The sequence below is a fragment of the Plecotus auritus genome (assembly GCF_963455305.1).
Source record: "Plecotus auritus genome assembly, chromosome: 8".
Taxonomy (NCBI): Eukaryota; Metazoa; Chordata; class Mammalia; order Chiroptera; family Vespertilionidae; genus Plecotus; species Plecotus auritus.
The window spans coordinates 13,163,939-13,183,030 of record NC_137782.1 but is presented as its reverse complement, the minus strand read 5'-3'; the positions used below and the strand labels follow the sequence as shown (position 1 = coordinate 13,183,030).

Sequence of the window (19,092 nt, the reverse complement as noted above, 5' to 3'; positions counted from 1 at the left end):
CTCTTCATGGCTGGCTTTTAAAGGTCAAGGGCAGGCAAGTACTGGCTGGGAGCTGGCCTTGAGACATATCGGGTAACTCCTGCCTGGGAGGCGCATACATCCCGGTGGGGGTGACAGGGAAGAAGTTGTGTGACATCACAGGCGTGACGTCATCACAAATGTCACAGGTTCCGGGGAAAACCTTGCTTATGGAGAAGCACAGTGACTGGTGGCACCTTCAGGAACTAAGGGAGGCAAGGACTCAGTGAGGGGACTGGGGAGGCCTTCCTGGGGGAGGTGGGATGGTGACTGAGCTTTGAAGTCTTTGCCAATGGATGTTGGGGTGTTGGGGAGGGGATGTATCAGACTGGGGAACATTGTGGGGACATATTTGGAGGCAAAAAAGCTCCAGTATGTCTGGAGGTCTGGATGTGGCTCAGTGAGGCAGGGGTGGTGGGAGTCAGGCGTGAAGGGTGGGAGGGAGTGGAGAACCATGGAGGCAATGACAAAGGTGCTGCCAGGGAGGCTGCGGACTCAGGGGAAGGGGAGCAGGAGGGATCCCTGCTTTAAGGAAGAGTGAAGAGGGCGCTGAGGAAACGGAGGGAGGGTCTGCCCCCTTTCTCCCTCCTACCCTGAGCCAGAGCTGGTCGCAGGCTGATCCGACTGGCATGGGCTTGGCTCATGGCACCCACAATGCCAGCAGAGGTGAAGCACTCAGCATGCAGAGCAGACTGCCTGGATGTCTATCCCGTGAAAGCCCACCTGCCAAGACCATCAGGAACACACCTGCAGCTGAACACAGCAAGCAAGAGCACGCATCGCGGGAACCTGCGGGCATACCAGGGGGTCATTAAAGGGGGCACTTAGGGAGTCTGGGGCTGGTGTTAACTATAGCGTGGTCTTAGTCAGAGTTGGTAAACTAGTGGTTGCTAGAACAGTCGAAAGTCATATCGTTAGAACACACAAGCCTATTTGGAATAATTGCTGTCAGACCAATTTGTCTGTGGTCTTATCTTGGAACCTGTAGGTGTGAGTGAGCTGGTGTCAAAAGAATGTGAGTTTAGATAGTCTGCGCTGTGCCCTTCATCTGTTTTAGGAGTCACTACACAGACCTCTTTGCAGGTTGTGGTTTCTATTTCAAGTCTCAATTCTCGATCCACCGCTTAGTGGCCCTCAGGGCCATTTCCTACTTCAAGTTTGTCCGTGGGCAGGGTGCTTGCCTTCTCTGTGCCTTGGTTTCCTCATTGGTAAGTGGGGATAATAACCATAGCTACACCATGAGTCCTGAGGATTATATGAGGTAATGTATGGGAAGCACCTAACCATGCCAGGCACCCAGTGGGTACAATATAAATGCCAGCCATCGTTATTACTACAAGCCTTTAAGATTGGGAGAAAGAATGTTGAATACTCCACTGCCCCAAGAGAAAGGATTGTCTGCAAGTTTATTTCCCACTTAGGGGAAAGGAAAGGAGGCACTGTGATAGGAGAAACTGTGACCAGAGAGAATGGCAATGAATGAATGAGAGTTCCAGGTGTTCAGTGTCTTACCAGTGATGTGCCAGCAGCTGTCATCATTCCCACTTCTGTGTACACACACCTGGCTTCCCACAGTTAGAGTGGAGGAGGAGGAGGAGGAGGAGGAGGAGGAGGAGGAGCCAGCCAGTTGTGTGTGTTGTGTGTCAAAGGTCAAAACTGCTCAGGCAGTGAAACAGAAGGGCAAACTCACCATTGGGGGGTCTGCTTATGGCCTTCGGTTGAAGGATCCTCATGCTTAGTTTAACAAGGCTCCCTATACTAATGGCAGTTTCACCCCAGGAAGGTGCTGGTAGAGCTTACATCTTGGCCAAGAGCTGGAGCCATGCCTGGAAACACTCAGAGCTATCACCAGGAACCATCCATGGGCTTTGCTGCGGGGAGGGCCTCCCAGGCAAGCGAATGGAAATCTGTCACAAAGGAATTGTAAACAGTGCCCAGTGAATGGAAGTGCTGCTTGTTTCTCCCACCCTCGTCATTGGCATGGCACATGGTGAACTCACTTTATGCCTCATTTCCTCAATTGTCCAGGTTAATGGAAGTGGTCAGAGAGTAATCCCTGGATTCTTTACACGTGTCTTTGTAATGTTTACAGGACCTTACACACACACACACACACACACATACACACACACACTCATTAATCAAACATCTCCTGGGCACCAGGGTGTGCCAGGTGTGGGCTGTGTGTGGGTGGCAGATGACCAAGACCCTGCCTCCACCCTGGGGAAGTGGCTAAGTCAAGGCTCCTGGTGACAAGCATTGGGTGGAAAGGGACAAGTGTCATAGACAAGACAGTCAAAACATGCCCAATGGATTCAGGACCCTCTGCTCCCTGCCCCTCCCCACCCCATGACAGCTCTCTTAGTTTGCGTTCCCTGAGCATCCAATCATTGTGAGAGTTTAAGAAAGGAACGGACAGCTGCCTGGAGCAGGTCGGCTGAGGCCTTGCAGGAGAGAGCTTCAGCCCTAGCATTTGCTGGTTTAACGGGGTCACTGGCAAATCGCTTTGGGTTGGGCAAGTTTGCAGAAAAATAACTACTGTGGCGTTGGGTGGAGAAAGGAAAGAGACAAGGGCCTCTGAGCTTGGCCTTTGTTGATGAGATGATGCCATGTGCCACCATCAATAGGACGCGTGCTTCTGGGTCAGCTGCTTATTTCTCACCCTTGCCATTGAGAGGGGGTTGCATGGAGCCATGGGCATCTTCTTGCCAAGTCCCCTTTATTATGAATCCATTCATCTCAATGCACATTTGGTAAGTACCTACTGTGTGTCGGCAGTGAGCCAGAAAGCAGAGGGCCTGCCTCATAGAGTTGACATTCTATTGTGTTCCCAACTGTGATTAAGTATCATCCCAGGGAGGGTCACTTGCATGTTAGTGGGGAATCTTGAAAAAGTCTTTACATTCCAAAGGGGTGAAGCTCTACTGGTGGAATGCCAGGCATGGGTCAGATACGTAGGGCTGTGCACCCAATGTGAACAAAAGGAGCGGGGGTGTTGTTCAAGGAAACCAGATTCAGCCAAGTAGCTAGACATGTCTGAATTATGGCCTGGGCTGGGACATGGTCTTTCTGTTTCTTTCTCCCAGGCCCTTGGATGCCCACTGGGAGAAGGAAGGGGCTGGGGGACCACAGTGTCCAGCCCCCTGGAATGACATCTGGGATGCCAGGCTCCCTGGGCTAAGAGCCTCTTGTCAGCAGAGTAATTGGATATGACTTGCAGCAGCCTGGGAGCAGAGATATTCAAGCCAGTTATGCTATTTTTAAACGCCCTCTCTTCCCCAAGTGCAGATCTTGAGCTCAGCAGGAGAGAATGGCTCATCTTTGAGCCTGGGGAATCAAAAAGCAGTCCCCCAACCCCCAGGGTTTAAATCTCCCCACCCCCATCCTTCAAAATCAGATTTCACATTGGACAGCTGCCCATGAATCTTGCCACAACCACAAGCCCTGGTTTGGGGACGGGTAGACTCCAGGGGCTATGGGGTAGAAGGAACATATGCTGGTTTGTGCTGGCTGCCCAGCTGGCCCACAGCCCTGGTTCCTTGGTTGCCTGGTCGTGCCAGAGGCTCACCACTAAGCCTGCAGGCAAACATGTCCCTGCCTGTATGCTGTCTGCCACAGTCTCTGACTCTTCGTAGCCGCTCACAGCTGCCTGTCAGGCTCTGAAGACAGTGGGAGTCCCGGCAGAGAGCAGGCAGAGAGCAGGCTCCCTCCTGTCATATGTCTCTCTGGGAGCTGAGCCCCAGGCTGAGGGTGGGGAGGGCTCCTGGGAGGCCAGCACTCTGTCACTGCTGATGAGGCTGCCTCCTTGTTTCTTCTCACTTGCTGCACTTCCTCTTCCCAGTCTCCCTCCCCCGTCCTCCCCCAATCCCGCAGCCTCTGGATGAGGGTCCTCTAAGCCACAGTTTGACTGTGAAATAGTCCCCCTCTAAGAGACCCTGGGAAGACAGGAAGGGCAATTGCTGCTGGTGCTGACTACCCCCCACTCTTGGAGAAGGGCAAGGCCACCTCGGGCTGGAGCTGGCATGGAAATGGAGGTGCTATGAGCCACCAATGCGGAGTGAACGCCTCCTGTTCTAGATGTCACACCTGTGGGCTAATCACTGTGCCTTGTCATAGAGGAGCACACAGAGGCTCAAAGGGGAGCTTCTGGCCAAGTTCACTGGCAGATCCTCCCAGTCTCCCTGACGAGGATCCTCAAAACAACCCAAAACAACCCAGAAGTCTTTGGATGCAAAGAATGAGGGATGCTTCAACTGCAAGCAACCCAGCCCCCTCTCTCCCCACCCCCCAGAAGCTGGAGGTGTTCCGGGTGTCTTCCTGCCTTAGCCAGAAGAGCTGGGCTCTGTGGCATGCTCTTATGTTTGTTGCTTCTGATGACAGGTCTTGAACTCAGTTTTCAAAATTGTTTGGTTCAAACATTGCCAGCTGGGTACCCTGCCAGGACCTCTTCTCTCTGGAGTGGGATTAGAATAAGGTGGCTGCCCGACCCTTTCCAAGGGCATTGTTGCTCAGGTTCAACCCAGAGCATCTTCTATAAAAGCAGCATCACTCAAGCCCAGCCTTAGCCAGATGTGGTGACACCTGCGGGGTCCTGGGGAGACCCTCTTCACCCCAAAGTATGCCTGGCCCCTGGAGCCCGAGCTCCCCCGTGTCAGGGGCCTTCCTCTGGCCTTCGGAGCAGTCCTGAGTGATGGGCTCTAAGGGGAGCAGAGGCCACACTCCGGTTTTGGACTCTACGGAGCTCTGGAGCTGACCCCAGATTCATCTTGTGTTAGCCCGAGCCCTGGGATGGGTGATCGCAGGTTGTGTACTTTCTTTGCATTTCAGTTTACTTATCTTCTCATGGGGAAAGAAAGAGAGTTGAAATTTGGGGAGAGGAGATGGAGATGGCTGTGGGAGGCCCTGGGAACCTGGGAGGTGGGAGGATGAGGAAGGGACAGAACAGCACTGGAGATTGACCAGTTTCCACTTTGCTATACTTACATTTTTTAAGCTACTAAATATATTTTAAAAACCATATAATATATGCACATGGTACAAAAAGATGTATATCTGTGGAGAAAACCATATTCCCCTTCCTCCACTGCCCCAGCCACCAGGTTTCCTTCTTAAGGGGAACTGTTGTCAGATCTTAGGGATCCTTCCAGAAATCATCTGTGTTTTCACTTTTGCTGCACATGTACTATAATCGAAACCACACTGTTTAATTCAAGCATCTGCAGGTTCCTCTCATGTAAATGTTTGTTGCAACATCTTTAATATGGGGCCTCATATGTCTAAGTCACTGTACAATATTCAAAGCAATTTACCCCCTGGTATCTCACCTGAATCTACAACAATCCTGGAGATAAAGATGGCTATATCGTTATGCCCACTTTTCAGGTCAGGAAGCTGAAGTTCAGAGTGGGTAGGCTACTTGTCTAAGACCACACAGCAAGTGAGTGATTAAGACTGGAATTGAATACAACTTCCTTGACACCCCAAGCAGATGTACCCCACTGCTTCCCTGAGGGAAAATGCCTCCCTCCCCCTCTATGGTGTTGGATATAGAGCAGGTATTCAATAAAAAGTAATTGTCTTGGCAAACTAGGACTGTGTGTAGGCTGGCCTGACTACGCCAAGCAGGTCATGGGACAAGTTGTGGATGTCAGGTGTGTGTGCATGCACACACACAGGCCCGCACTCTAGTGTACATGCAGGCTCACATGCACACCCACACATACCACTCCAGAAGGGCAAGCACAGCATGTAGAGTCCCTTGCTCCTCATGGCTGCCTTGCCCTAGTGGTAGCTGGGAAAGGCCATGTGAGAGGCTATAGTAAGTTAATCAGGGGCCATTTTAGCCCCAGTAAACATCTTCATTTTGTGCCTCCACAGTGCAAAGGGGAGCATGTATTCCCACCAAGGCTGCAGGAGAATGTGTGGGGGACCAGGGCCTGATTTAAGCCACAAGTCCTGCAGGGCATCTAAAGAACCCTTATTCTTGGCTCATGGACACCCCACTGGCTTCAGAAGCCACCTGGAGTCCAGGAAATGGGGGAAGGGGCAGTTTCAGGGCCTGAGAGAGCCCCTGTATCTCTCTTCAAAGTGTCCTCTCTCCTGGACCTTGGCCAGAGTTTAACTGACACCAGTTAGATTCCCATGTGCGACCCAACACTGTAACCTTACTGGCTAAGAGGCCCCTTCCTCCTCAGTGTATTTGCCCCTTTACTGGGAACATATTTTGATGGTGCTGACAGTGCAAGAAAGACAGGCTTGGAATCAGAAAACCAGGCTACAAGTTCCTAGCTCTGAGCCAAGTGCTATTAGGTAATTCTATCTAACCCTCTGAGCCTCAGTTTCTTCATCTCTAAAATGGGAATTGTTTCCATAATTCACTGTGCTGAACAGTTGTGGAGCTGAATTTGGGAAATGCTTTGTAAGAGGTGACGTGATGCACTGATATTACTGTCAGCATCAGAGAAAGACTAAAGTGAAGGTTCTGAGGGATCTGGAGCACCTGGGGTGGAGGAAAGACAAGCAGGGAGGCAGAAAACAGTTCCTGAAAGGACAAAGTGAGTCCTGGACATGGACTTCAACCTTGGATGGAAGAGTCAGGGTGCCCAGGGTGACACCAGCTGGCTATGCAAGGCTGGGGATTGTCCTCAGCCCTTTTGACTTTGCTGTTGGCATTTTCTCTGCTAATTAACATGTCATGAAGGTGGAGAGGAGGAAGAGCTCAAAACAATAGATTTGTCTATTTGCCAGCACATCTGGGGAAAGGCTGGGTGTGCGAGGGCAAAATAGGCCAAAAATCAGTGCTTCGCGTTCTCAAGGAAACACCTAACTGTGGGTTTAAATTCTCTGTCGCTATTGCTGATGAAAGCTCTGGGAAATCGAGGTTCAACTGCAAACCCTCATGGAATAACAGGCAGAGAGAGAAGAGGCATTTAAAGCTCTCTGGCTTTGTGGGCGGGGGGAGGGTGACTAAAGGACATGGCTGTGCTTAGGAAGTCATCCATCCATCTGCCCAGGAAGTGTGCAGTGAGCATCCCGATCCCATCCAGCCCTCTCCTGAGGGTGCTCTGGATGCTGCAGGGGGAAAAGACACCGATTTTGCTCTCCAGACATCCAGACTCACATTCAAAACAATAAGAGCATGACTCAAAATTGAGTCTGTACCTCAATAAATGGCAGTTAGCTTTTCCATATAACAATCACTCCAAAGCTTGGCTTTAAGACAACAACCATTTATTCAGCTCACAATTCAGTGGTTGATAATTTAAGTTGGGCTCAAAGAATTCAGTTGGGAAGTTGGTCTTATTTGGTCTTATCTGGACTCATACATCTACATCCTTGATGATCATCTGGGACAGTGTATCTCTGTTGCACATGGTCTCATTCTCCAGGAGGTTAGCCTGGGCTTGTTCATATGGTAGAGCCAGAAAGAGAGGGGGGGGGGAGAGAGAGAGAGAGAGAGAGAGAGAGAGAGAGAGAGAGAGAGAGAGGAGGCCCAAGCTCACTTCCACTACATTTTCCTGACCAAAGTTGGTCACGTGACCAAGCCCAGATTCAAGAGGTAGGAGAAACAGACCCCGCCTCTTGGTGGGAGGAGCTTCAAAGTCACCTTGCAAGGGGTGTGCATATCTAGAGGGGAGGAATTGGAGCCACCTTTGCCAACTGTCAACTACAGCATTTTTCTGGAGTCCTTGTCCTCTATCTCTCCCATTCCATACCCAATCCATCAGCAAATCTGGTCACCACTCCATTTGACATAATATTTTGGATCTAACCACCCCTTCCTCTCTCTGCCCATTTCCACCCTGCTTGGTCCAAGAAACCGTCATCTCTCTCTTGCTTCTTCCCTTTCATCCCTCTAGCTTATTCTCAACACAGCAGCCAAAGTGAGTCAAGTCTTGTCACTTCTCTGCTCAGCCGCCCTCCTTTTGCTCCTAATCCCACTCAGAGTAAAAGCTAACATCCTATAACAGCTAAGGAGGTTCTGCGCCATCTGTCCTCCTGAGCCCCCAACATCTATCTCACCTACACTCCTACCACTCCCCGCATCTTCCTCTGCTCCAACCACACTGGCCTCCAGAGTTCTTCAAAATGCCAGGCACCCTCTCACCACAGGGCCGTTGAACTTGCAGTTCAGTCTGCCTGGAAAGCGCTTCCCCTGATACCTTCACGTTCCTTCAGTTCTTCACACAGAAGTCACCTTCTGGGAAGGCTCTCCTGGCCATCCAGTAAAAGTTAAGACATTCTCCTCACTGGTCTTCTTCCCTGCTTCTGCTGTCTCCACAGCTCTCATCATCATCATCATCATCATCAATAAATGGCACATCTTCTTATAGAGCTACTTATTGTCTGGACCAGTACTTTCAATGGAAATATAATGTAAGACACTATATAATTTAAATTTTTCTAGCAACCACATTAAAAAAGTAAAAAGAAATAGGTGAAATATCTATATAATAAAGAGGTAATATCGTAATTGGTCCTAACGGCGTCACAGTCACAACCAGGCTGCGTGCGCACAGGAGCTGGTGGAGCTGGTGGGTGGGGACAGGGGCAGGGACTTGCGCCACCGGGACATGAGGCTACTGCAGGGGGCACCCCCTCGCCCCCCATGGAGGCGCACACAGGCCTGCGGCGCTGCCCGGCCCGGAGGGGGGCATCAGGATGGGGGCAGGGCCTCAGCAGAGAGCTCTCAGCACTCCTGCCCTGGGGTCTGAAGGTGAGGAGAGGAAGGGAGAGCACATAGGCAGTTAGGGGGATTTAGACCAGGAGGGGAGAGCAGATAGGCAGTTAGGGGGATTAGACCAGGAGGGGAGTGCAGATAGGCAGTTAGAGGCATCAGGCCAGGAGGGGAGAGCAGATAGGCAGTTAGGGGGATCAGAGAGGAGGGGAGAACAGTTAGGGGGATCAGGCTGGCAGGGGAGAGCAGTTAGGGGCATCAGGCAGGCAGGTGAGCACTTAGGAGCCAGTGGTTCTGGATTGTGAGAGGGATCCCAGATTGGAGAGGGTGTAGGCCAGGCTGAGGGGACCCTCCCTCCCCCGTGCACAAATTTTATGCACCGGGCCACTAGTATCTTAATAATATGTATTATTTAGTTCAACATATCCAAAATTTATAATTTCAACATATAAGTTATTTTCAAAGTTGTTAGTTTTGGTGTGTGTGTGTGTGTGTGTGTGTGTGTGTGTGTGTGTGTGTGTGTTATTTTGTTGGTACTAAGTCTTTGAAGTTTTGTGAATATTTTAGACTGGCAGCCATGTAAGTTTGGACTAACAACATTTCACATACTGAACCATCATGTTGACTATCCTGGACACTACAGAACTTGACCATAGTCCCATGAGGGCAAGCGTTTTTGACTTACAGTTGCATCTAGAACAGTCCCTGGCACATAATAGGTGTGCAGTAAATATTTGGTGAGTAGATAAGTCAAGTTCAAAATAAAATGCAATTGACTAATTGATACATGTGATCAATACATGAGAAAAAAGCTATGTTGGGCTATCTTCATTCTCAGATGCTGGAGCAGAGCTGTGAAGGGGCCACATTTAGTTTTTCTCTCCCAGCCTGGCCACCTCACTCAACATCTCCATGGTTTTTCATTCTCTCTGGACAGACAGAAAGCCTTGCAGGTTCATCCACACTGAACGTTATGGATTTAACATGTTACTCTCTTGAAGGCATTTGCATCTTAAGCATGAAAAAGAGAGAGAGAGAGATGCTTAATCCAAACCACTGACTTCCTCCTGAAGAATTTTTGGCTCTGGAATTCTGTTACTGGACCATGTATCTCTGTGGTCCCTGGGTTCATCCCAGGAGTGGGAAGCCAGCCAGGGTGCTTCTGTTGGCAAGGAGCCCTGGGGTGGCTCATTGCAGGGTGCCCTGGGCACTCTCCCCTGCCTGGCTTGATGGGGACAGAGGGGACATGTGAGGAGTGGGTATTCTCTGTGCCCCATCTCTGCAGCCAGCCCTGGGCTGGGCCCAGGGGAGGATGAGAAGCATCTGTCCTCTGTGAGGCACCTCCACAGATGTCTTACAGTGTTCCCTGCAGGTAGGCAGGTGAGGCCAGTTCTGGGACACCTCTAGCTCTGCCTTTCCCAAGCAGCTTCTCCCCCCTCCCTCCTCTCTTTCCTCTCTCCCTCTTGTTATCTCCTTCCTGCTCTCTTTTCTCTCTCCTGCCTTTCTGTCTCCTCTCTCAGTTTTTCATCCAATGTCCTCCCTCACTCCCTTCTCTGTCGCGCGCGCGCGCGCGCGCGCACACACACACACACCAGGGTGTTAGACTGAGGTGGCCATGAGCAATAATGGTTGGGAATCTAATTTAATTGCCTCTGGCTTCCTCTGAGAGCAAATGGATACCCCCCCACTGGTGTGATTTGATTTCAGGGGCTTGGGGAGGCCAGGACTCCCACAGTGCCCAGACTCCCTGGCTGCTGTCTGAAATCCCACCATCAGAACTTCATGATGTCTTCTTGCCAAAACATAACAGCTCCCAAGAAAAGCCACTGTCTAAATGCTTTTCCATGGCAGTTCAGAGTGGCCCTGGGAGCCAGGCTGGAGCAGGGCAGAAGCACACACGAGAACTTGTAGTTCTCCTGGGGAAATGGGAGGCAGACGATGATGTTACCCTCGGTCCTGTCCACAGTGCTCACAGGCCTTTGCATAAGTGGAACGTGTCTTGCAAACCTCAGGAGCAAGAGGCCCAGTCCAAATGGCTTTCTGAACTCGGTCTGCCCATTTGGGGCACCAAGCAATGTTTTTGTGAGTGCCCGCCACTTCGTGAACATTGTTGGGGTTTGTGGATTGGCTTTTTAAAAAAATGCACTTGAGTTTTTATAGAGAATACTAGAGGCCCAGTGCACGAGATTCATGCACGGGGGGTGGGGGGGGTGGCAGTCTCCTCGGTCCAGCCTGCACCCTCTCCAATCCAGGACCCCTCAGGGGATGTCCAACTGCTGGTTTAGGCTCAATCCTGGGATCGGGCCTGAACTGGCAGTCGGACATCCCTCACACAATCCAGGACCGCTGTCTCCTAACTGCCCACCTGCCTGCCTGCCTGGTTGCCCCCAACTGCCCCCCCCCCCCCCCGCCAACCTGGTTGCCCCCAACTGCGGCTCCCGCTAAGCTGGCCTGGCCGCCCCTAACTGCCCCCCTGCTGGCCTGGTCACTCCTTACTGCCCCCTTCCTGCCAGCCTGGTCACCCCCAACTGCCCCCCTCTGTCAGCCAAGTTGCCCCCAACTGCCCCCCCCCACTGGCCTGGTTGCCTCTTACTGCCCCCCCTGCCAGCCTGGTCACCCCCAACTGCCCCCCTCTGCTGGTCTGGTCACCCCCAACTGCCCCCCTCTGCTGGCCTGGTTGACCCTAACTGCCCCCCCGCCAGCCTGGCCACCCCTTACTGCCCACCCCCTGCCGGCCTGGTCGCCCCACGCAGTCTGCTGTTCGGTCATCTGTCCAGGTGTTTCGGTCATACGGCCCCTGGCTTTTTATATATTAGGATTAGAAGAATGTCTGACTCATGAGCTGGGAGGAACTATGCATGGTTTACAACCAAGGCCATCAGCAGGGCACCCCCCCCCTTCCTTGGTCAGGGGGTTCTGTTCTGGCTCTAAAACCGCTTTAACTTCTGGGGTAGTGGGTTGTGATTTGCACTGACCATCTCGTGGACTGGGCCACACCAGCCCATGTTGGACTTGCAGCTGGGCCCCGACACTCATTGAAAGAATTCCATTCTTTCTGTCAGCAGTGTTTCTAGCTCCTTTGGTTGCATTTGCTCCTCTGCCGTCACGCAAACCAGTGCTGAGCACTAGGAGGCAGCTGTTTTGCATACTGCCAAGGCTTAGCAACATGCTACTTCCTACATGTCCAACTGTTCATTTCATTCACTCACCCATCCCTTCATTCACTTAGCCAGCATGTTTTTGCTATGTATTAAGTCTGTTCTGGACACCAGGGTTATAGGTGAATGAGACAGAGCCAGGTCTCGCCTTCACTGAGTGAGGTCTTCTGACCATAGAGCCTGCCATAAAATGTGTTTTTCTTTACTGCGGTGGGAATGTTTTTATAAACCTCATTGGCATTAGATAAAGAAAGGTATCTTCTAGGATGGATAATGCCTGGATGACTGTCATATTACTCATGGGGGTTTCCTAGCAGACACCACCCTCCTCCCTTCCCTGGCCCTTGACAGCAACTGGAGCCAAATACTGGCCTTGTGCTGCTTGCTGGAGGTTTGCTGTTTAATTGTTTCAGGCCCATGGGCATGGAGGCTTCCTTAGGATGGAACATCAGTGTCATGAGAGTCCGGAATTCAATTCCTTGAAGAAGTGGAGGTGTTCATTAGAGATCAAAGGCTGGCTCTGTGGAAGCATTCACAAAGCTGCTCTGAGTAGGAGGGGTCCCTTTGGGCATATCACTTCCTTTCTGTTTGTGTGTTCTCTATTTATCAGTCAGGGAGCCAAACTACGGGGAGAGAGGAAAGCAGGCCCCTGGCCGCCCAGGAGCCAAGCCAGGGAATAGGCCTCTGGGGTTGATCAGACTGTAGCAAATGAGATTAAATGGATTTACCTGGAGTGGGTAAGGAAGCCAGGAAGAACAGCCTAGGAATCTGGGCTCTGGGCAAATGGCCCACTCCCCATAGTCGTCATCTCTGATTTGTCTGGGTTGTAGTCAAGCAGTTAATTTATAAAGTGTACCCAGCTCCTGGTCCCACCATTCAAGACTCCCCACAATATGCCCCTCCCCCACCTTTCCTGTATTACCTCCCTGAGCAGCCTGCCTCGGGATGGATCACAAAGGATGGTTTATCTAGCCACGTGGAACTTGCATGTGTCCCAGGCTGGCAAAGTCAGAGTGGGCCCTTGGGAGGCTCAGGAAATGCAGGAAACGGAATTCTGAGCTGTGTCAGTGCAGCAGGTAGAGGAAGCTCCTGGGGCCACAATGAGTGGAGCAGGGAGTCTGTCTTTGGACATCTACCTGTAGCTTGCATCTCCTCCTTGCACCTGTGCTCAGGCCTCCAGACATGGGCCCTGAGTACTCTGGCTTGCTCTGTCATTGCCACCTTCCTCCTTCCTCCTTCCTTCATCACCCAGGCCAGAGTTTCTGTGCCTTCATAGATCAATTTGGCCTAACCATGTTCAGGCAGAAGGTGGCTGTTGCAGTGAATCTGCATCATTTCATGGTGAGCTTAGAATGGGACCTGGAGGTGTTCTAGCCCAGCCACACTCCTCTGCTGGGCAGTTAGTTGGCCTCACATGGACATCCCCAACGATGAAGAACTTTGGGGAAAACAGTGACATTCTAAGAAATGTCTTCGTTATGTTGATCCAAATCTACCAAAATGAGCTGAATCCCTTTGCCTGCAGCTATTACCTGACCAGAGCCTCCTCTTCCCTGAGCATACCCATTCTCATATCAGACACTGAGTCCCCTAACAAGCTTGTGTGCCATGCCAGCATGGCCAAGGGTGAACCTGAGGAGGGGCGGTGAAGGATTAAAGAAGACAGACAAGAGAATACAGCTGGGGCTAGGTGGATCTCCCATGCCTGGATAAGGACACAGAAAGACCCAGCTTGCAAGCCGAAGCTTTATTTTATAGTCAGAGCACACAAAGCAAAACAAGGGAAGTGGTCAACATGTTTACAATGTTCTTGTGAGTTTCACCTTGTTTTGGCAGCACTTGTTGCACCTCCAACAGCCCATTAGCTACCTAGGAAGGAATAAGGGAGGACTATGAGGTCAAGCTTAATTATGCTAAGAGGGCTCTTCCCTCCAAGCTGGGACTTGTGTGGCCCTGCCACAGGCCAGTCTGAGGCTTAACCTTATAGCTGCTCCCTACAAACCTGGTCTCCATCACCAGAGTCCGGCTCACCGTGTCCGTGTTAATTCGAGGTGCTGGGAATTGGTGCCAGGACCCCAGAGGTTTCTTCCATCCTCTCTCATCAGTTAAACCTTGGAAAACGTAGGGCCTAAACACAGCCTTTTGCATGAGGACTTCTAGGGGCCCCATAGAATTGCCTTGCAACAGAAGCACCCAATGGGCTAGAAACACCTTGGCCTCTTCCATAAAGCTGGTGCTTGTCCTGGGCATGTTCTTAGGTCAGGGAGGGAACCTGGGGCCACTGGCCAAGATGGACCGGTCTGAGCCTATGCAATCTTACTCACCACGGCCATTCCTTGGCATCTCCTACAGAGATCCAAATCCCTTCCCCATGGGCCCCCGCAGCTCGTCTCTTGCCAGTTCATGGTGCTTCCTTTGGCAGGAATGGGCTTCCTCCTGGGGGTGCTTAAGAGGGGAATGAGGAGGCAGGTGGGACCACCAGGGTCTTGGCATGCCATTTCTGGGCAGGAGGATTTATCTTTGGGAGTACCACGTGTACATGTATGTGGGCATATGAGGGTCTGGGTGCTTGGAGGAAGGGGGGCCTGAAATGGCAGGGGAGGGGAGAGCACTGGGACCTAGGAAGCCTGAACTCTAGCCCCAACTCAGACATAACCACCCGAGAGCACTGGGCAAGCCACTTAACTTTCCCGGCCCCGGGGTCCTCATTGTAGAGTGAAGGCTGCACGATCTCTGAGCCTCATTCAGCTGGAATATTTGATGATCCCAGGAAGAACCATATTTCCTTAGGAGCTAATAATTTGATACATTTTTAAGATAATGGAGGTCTTCCTTTTCTTTCCTTCCTGCCCATTTTCCTCCCCCGCTTTTCCTTCTCCTCTCTTTTCCATTCTCTCATGTCCCCCTCCCTCCCCTCTTGGAAGATTCCTAAGCCCTCTAAGAACAAAGGACATTTACTGCACTCCTGAAAGCACTCCCTTAACCACTTATTATTGGAGATAAAATGTGTCCACAAATAAAATGCCAAATATCACAGGTAAATGCCACCAGTCCAGTGGAGAGGGCAGTCTATCCAACTGGGAGATTACACCTGAATTAACATCTGTCCTGGGGAGTCGAGGTTGGACAGGATGCGACTGTCCAGTGAGGTAGGGTAGCAGGACCAGGGGTCAGAGAATGGCCATTGTGGGCCTGGAGGCAGGCGAGGCCCTGGGGTCTGGGAGAGGAGAGAGGGAAAGTGAATCTCAATAGGCAGGAGATCTGGGTCCTGGCTGCCCAGCTGTGGGAACTGGGGACTGTCCCAGCATTCAGTTCACAAACACCTTCCCAGGAAGATGAGGGGCCTGGCCTGAAGGTGTTCGTGGCCCCAGGCAGCCAAGAGATTTCAGCGGGTGTGTGACCCAGTGTCATCAGTGTGGGTCCCATGCCTAGGAAATGGGGCCTGGAGAAGTGTGATGTCCAGTCCAGGGCTGATGGCGAGGGGGCACCTTGACCTCGAGGCAGAGCCCTCACATTGGCCACTCTAACTGCTTCTGAAAGCCACTTTGGCGGCAGAGGCTTCCTCAATGGCCTCTTGTGGGCAGATATTTGCTTTTCAAAAGACTGGTTTTCTTCGCTGGAGTTCAGAAAGGAGTAACATCTGACTCCAGCCCTAGCTTCGAGGAAGTGCTTAACATTGACAAGCCTGCATCTTCGGTCCCTGGTCCCTGCCAGCTAGCTGCCCCCCACTATCCTCTCTCCCACACCATCCTGAGGCCTTTGCCCTCCCCCAGACCCTCTCCCCTTCCCAAGGCCTGTTCTGCCTCCAACTGGGAGGGAGAGTGATGCTGGGTCAGTGAGCTGAGTGACAGCGGGGAACCTGACACTCTGAGAACTGGCCTGGGGAGGATGGGACACGCCAGACTGGCTTCCCTGGATACCACGAGAGTTTGGTTCCTACCCTCCTCTCCCAGGGTCCCACATCCCTAAGAGGAGGGGGGCGATTTGGCCCTGGTTGACGGGTGGGCCTGCCACAGGAACTCTGGGTCACCCACCCTGGTCCTTGCCCCACAATGCATCCCATTCTTCCCTTTTCTCTTCACCCGAGGGCTTGGAGGTGGTTGCTCTCAGCCCTGGAGTCTTGAGAAGGAAGCCACTTTACTTCGGGGTGACCGCACTAGTTCAGATGAGAAGACAGCTAGAATATTCCCGCTACTGAGGAGGCTCCCTGCTCTGGAGAGGCCTCGGTGAAGCCTCATGGCTCTGCCTGGGCCACCGTCTCTGACATTCTGACTTCTTGGCCTGGCTCCTCTCTGCTCCTGCCCAGGCCCCCTTGAGGCTCCTCTGCACCCCTTGACGCTGTTCCCCTCATCCACAGGTCCGAGGAAACCCCAGATGGGCCTGTGTGTCCTCTGGGTGTCCTGGACCCTTTCTGCACCACCCTCCTTTTTGGGAGGTCCCCTTGCTTCATTAAGCACCCTAGTTCCCTGGCTCTGCCCTCTCCCTCCCATCGACAATTGGCTTTTAGGGAAGGCATAGTCTCAAATCTCCCCTCTGTCAGTGAACCTTCCAGAGACTTGGGACCTCGTCACGGTCATCTCTACCCACCTGCCTGAAGCCCTGGGCCCGAGGCCTCTGCTTCTCCCTTTCCTTCCCTGCAGTGAAGCCTTATGGTTTCTTCCCACTCCTGATCCACTCATTCTCCAGCTATCAGTCTGTTGGGCTCCCTGCCCATGAGTCACGAACCAGTCACCAGTCCCCGGGCACTGGTGGAGCACCTCTTACGTCCCGTGTACCAGGTGGGCATCAGGTGAGGCTCACCCCATCGGCTTCCTTGCCCCAGCTGCACAAGGCTGGACCTGGACCTCCCCAGCCTGCCCCACCTCCCTCAGGCCCCAGGCCTGAGGGTGCTGCTCCCAGCCAGCTCTGAGGGGGTGCTAGCAGTCAGCATCCACTTCCTGAATTCTAAGATGCACGTGTTTGCTTCCTCATGCTGAAATGGATGTTACTTGACATGTTACTTTAGTGCTTTGTTTGTCTGTTCTGGGAGACCCTTTCTTCTCCCCACTCCCTAAAAATGTCACTTGGTTCCTGGTGAACCTGCAACCGATGGCATTTGAGCCCCGGGGAGATATAAATGGTTAGGATAATCGGGGACATCTGCAGATTATTTTTTAACCCAAAGGAGTAACTCTAATGGGAAAAATTGTAGGTTGTCTATTGATGGGGCATTTGGGGATGTGAGTGTTGTTCAGACGTCACTGATCATTGGCTTGTCATGGGCCAGAGATTCCACCCTTAGGACTTCACTCCTCTGGGCTTGGAGACCAAATAAAACAGCGATTATCTGCTACTTTCGCAGATCCTACATGACACAGGGCTGCGGAGAGGTGGGGGTCCCTGAATGGGTGTCTCCTGGCCTCATTATAGAGTCGCCAATTGGGGACCCAGCCATTTTATTGGGGTGCTCCCAACCAGAAGGATCTCTAGAGCTTTTTCTGGGACCAGTTTCCAGTCTAAGGTTCTGGAGGGTGCAGGGGAGGGGTGCCTGGGTGACAGCTCTTTCAGAACCCAGTGGCAGAAGAGGCAGGGTTTCCAAAGATCCATTCATAGATGTCCGCCTAACCCTCCAGTTTGAGCATGTGCATCGCCCTACCCTCCTCTACTGGAGCCTCTCTGGCTCAGTTTCCCCACAAAATGCCAGGGTGAGGAGTCCCAGACTGCCTCTCATATGACTTGTTCTCACCTCCACCCTCTCTCCTGCCTGCCACAGTAGCCACCGCCTCCAATTCCTGACCCTGCCAGCAAGATCTCCCCTCCCCTTTCTGCTGAACACCCTTTTGGTTAGAACTTGGTTTCTGGTTTCTCATCTCTGCTAATTCCCCATCTGCTTTCCAGCTTCCAAAAATCTGTTGACACCTGTTGCCTGCTCATGTCACCTCTCCTATTCCCTCTGTCCTTGTCTGTTTATCTGCTCTTTGCTCCTTTGCTCTCATTTCCGTGGGGTTTGGGGAGGAGCTGAAGCTGCTGAGTTTAGCAGGAAGCCTTCCTGTCCGGCCGAGTCCCCTTCCTGGCCTTCCCGAGGCCTGCGGTGCCGGGAGCTACATCTCTGCTCCTGGGGAATTTATAAGGCCTGCTTCTCATCGAGCTCAATCTTATTTAGCAAAGTAACGGAGAGCCGGTTAGATGTTGCCTGAGCCCAGCTTATTCCTAGAAATGGTTGCTTTTAAATAAATTATAATATTAGAACATATTGCTTAATTATATTTGGGTAGTTAGTTTTTTTTCTTAAAACTGCATGGAAAACAACTTCTGGTTGTTTTCTCTCTGAAAACAAGGGTCCCATGGGCTGGGTCCTGGCTAGCCAAGTCTTCAGGGGAGCTCAGAGCTTGGCGAGGCCGGACGCAGTGTTCTCTATGTGGCATCTATCAGAAAAGGCAGTGAGGTCGGAGGTTGTATGGGAGGAGTCTAATTCAAAAAAGCCAGCCTGCCTCAGTGACCTTGAAACCCCTTTACCAGTGTGTTAATTTTTTAAAGGATGTTTGTCTATTCATTAAAGGAAGCACCCCTCTCTCCTCCAACATGGAAGGCACGGGACCTTTCCTTGGCGTATTTAAGATAACCATATGGACATAAAAGCAATGACCTTGCTGTGTCCTAATGAAGGTCTGGAGTTTCAGCAGCTGCAGGAAGTCCCCGGGGCGGCGGCGATGTCTGTGGGGGAGGGACCCAGCGCTGGTCCTCACGGGGTCTTCTCTCTGTCCTTGCCTCTCCAGGTGCCCCCTTTCAAAGGTCTCAGCATCCGCACGCTACCTCCTGCCGCCACTTCCACCTGGGCCCCCTGCAGCCGCAGCAGCTCTCGCCCGACTTCCCCCTGGCCCACCCCGTGCAGTCACAGCCGGGCCTCAGCGCCCACATGGCCCCGGCCCACCAGCACAGCGGCGCCCTGCACCAGTCCCTGACCCCGCTGCCCACCCTGCCGTTCCAGGATGTCACAGGTCCCTCCTTCCTACCTCAGGCCCTGCACCAGCAATACCTCCTGCAGCAGCAGCTCCTGGAAGCCCAGCACCGCAGGCTCGTCTCGCACCCCAGGTGGGTGCTTCCTGGTAGCCAGTAGGGCTGGGGTGGGACCAAGGGCAGTCACTACGCAGCCCCTAAGTGGGTCTGTGCCGAGGCAACTTTTGCTCAGTTAGATGAGAGGGATTCGTTCAGGCAGTGGGAGCTCTCTTGACTCCACACGGCTCCCTCGGTGGCCAGTGT

General features: G+C 52.3%; 1 protein-coding gene across 2 annotated transcripts in view; it reads left to right on the top strand.

The window, feature by feature from the left end:
* ARK2C (arkadia (RNF111) C-terminal like ring finger ubiquitin ligase 2C) overlaps positions 1-19,092 on the top strand; it is an 87,236-nt gene that overhangs the window by 49,590 nt on the left and 18,554 nt on the right. For both annotated transcript variants that reach the window (XM_080684522.1, XM_080684523.1), the window contains exon 2: positions 18,609-18,924. In XM_080684522.1, the coding sequence (XP_080540648.1) occupies positions 18,609-18,924 (316 nt within the window). The remainder of the gene's footprint in view (positions 1-18,608; positions 18,925-19,092) is intronic.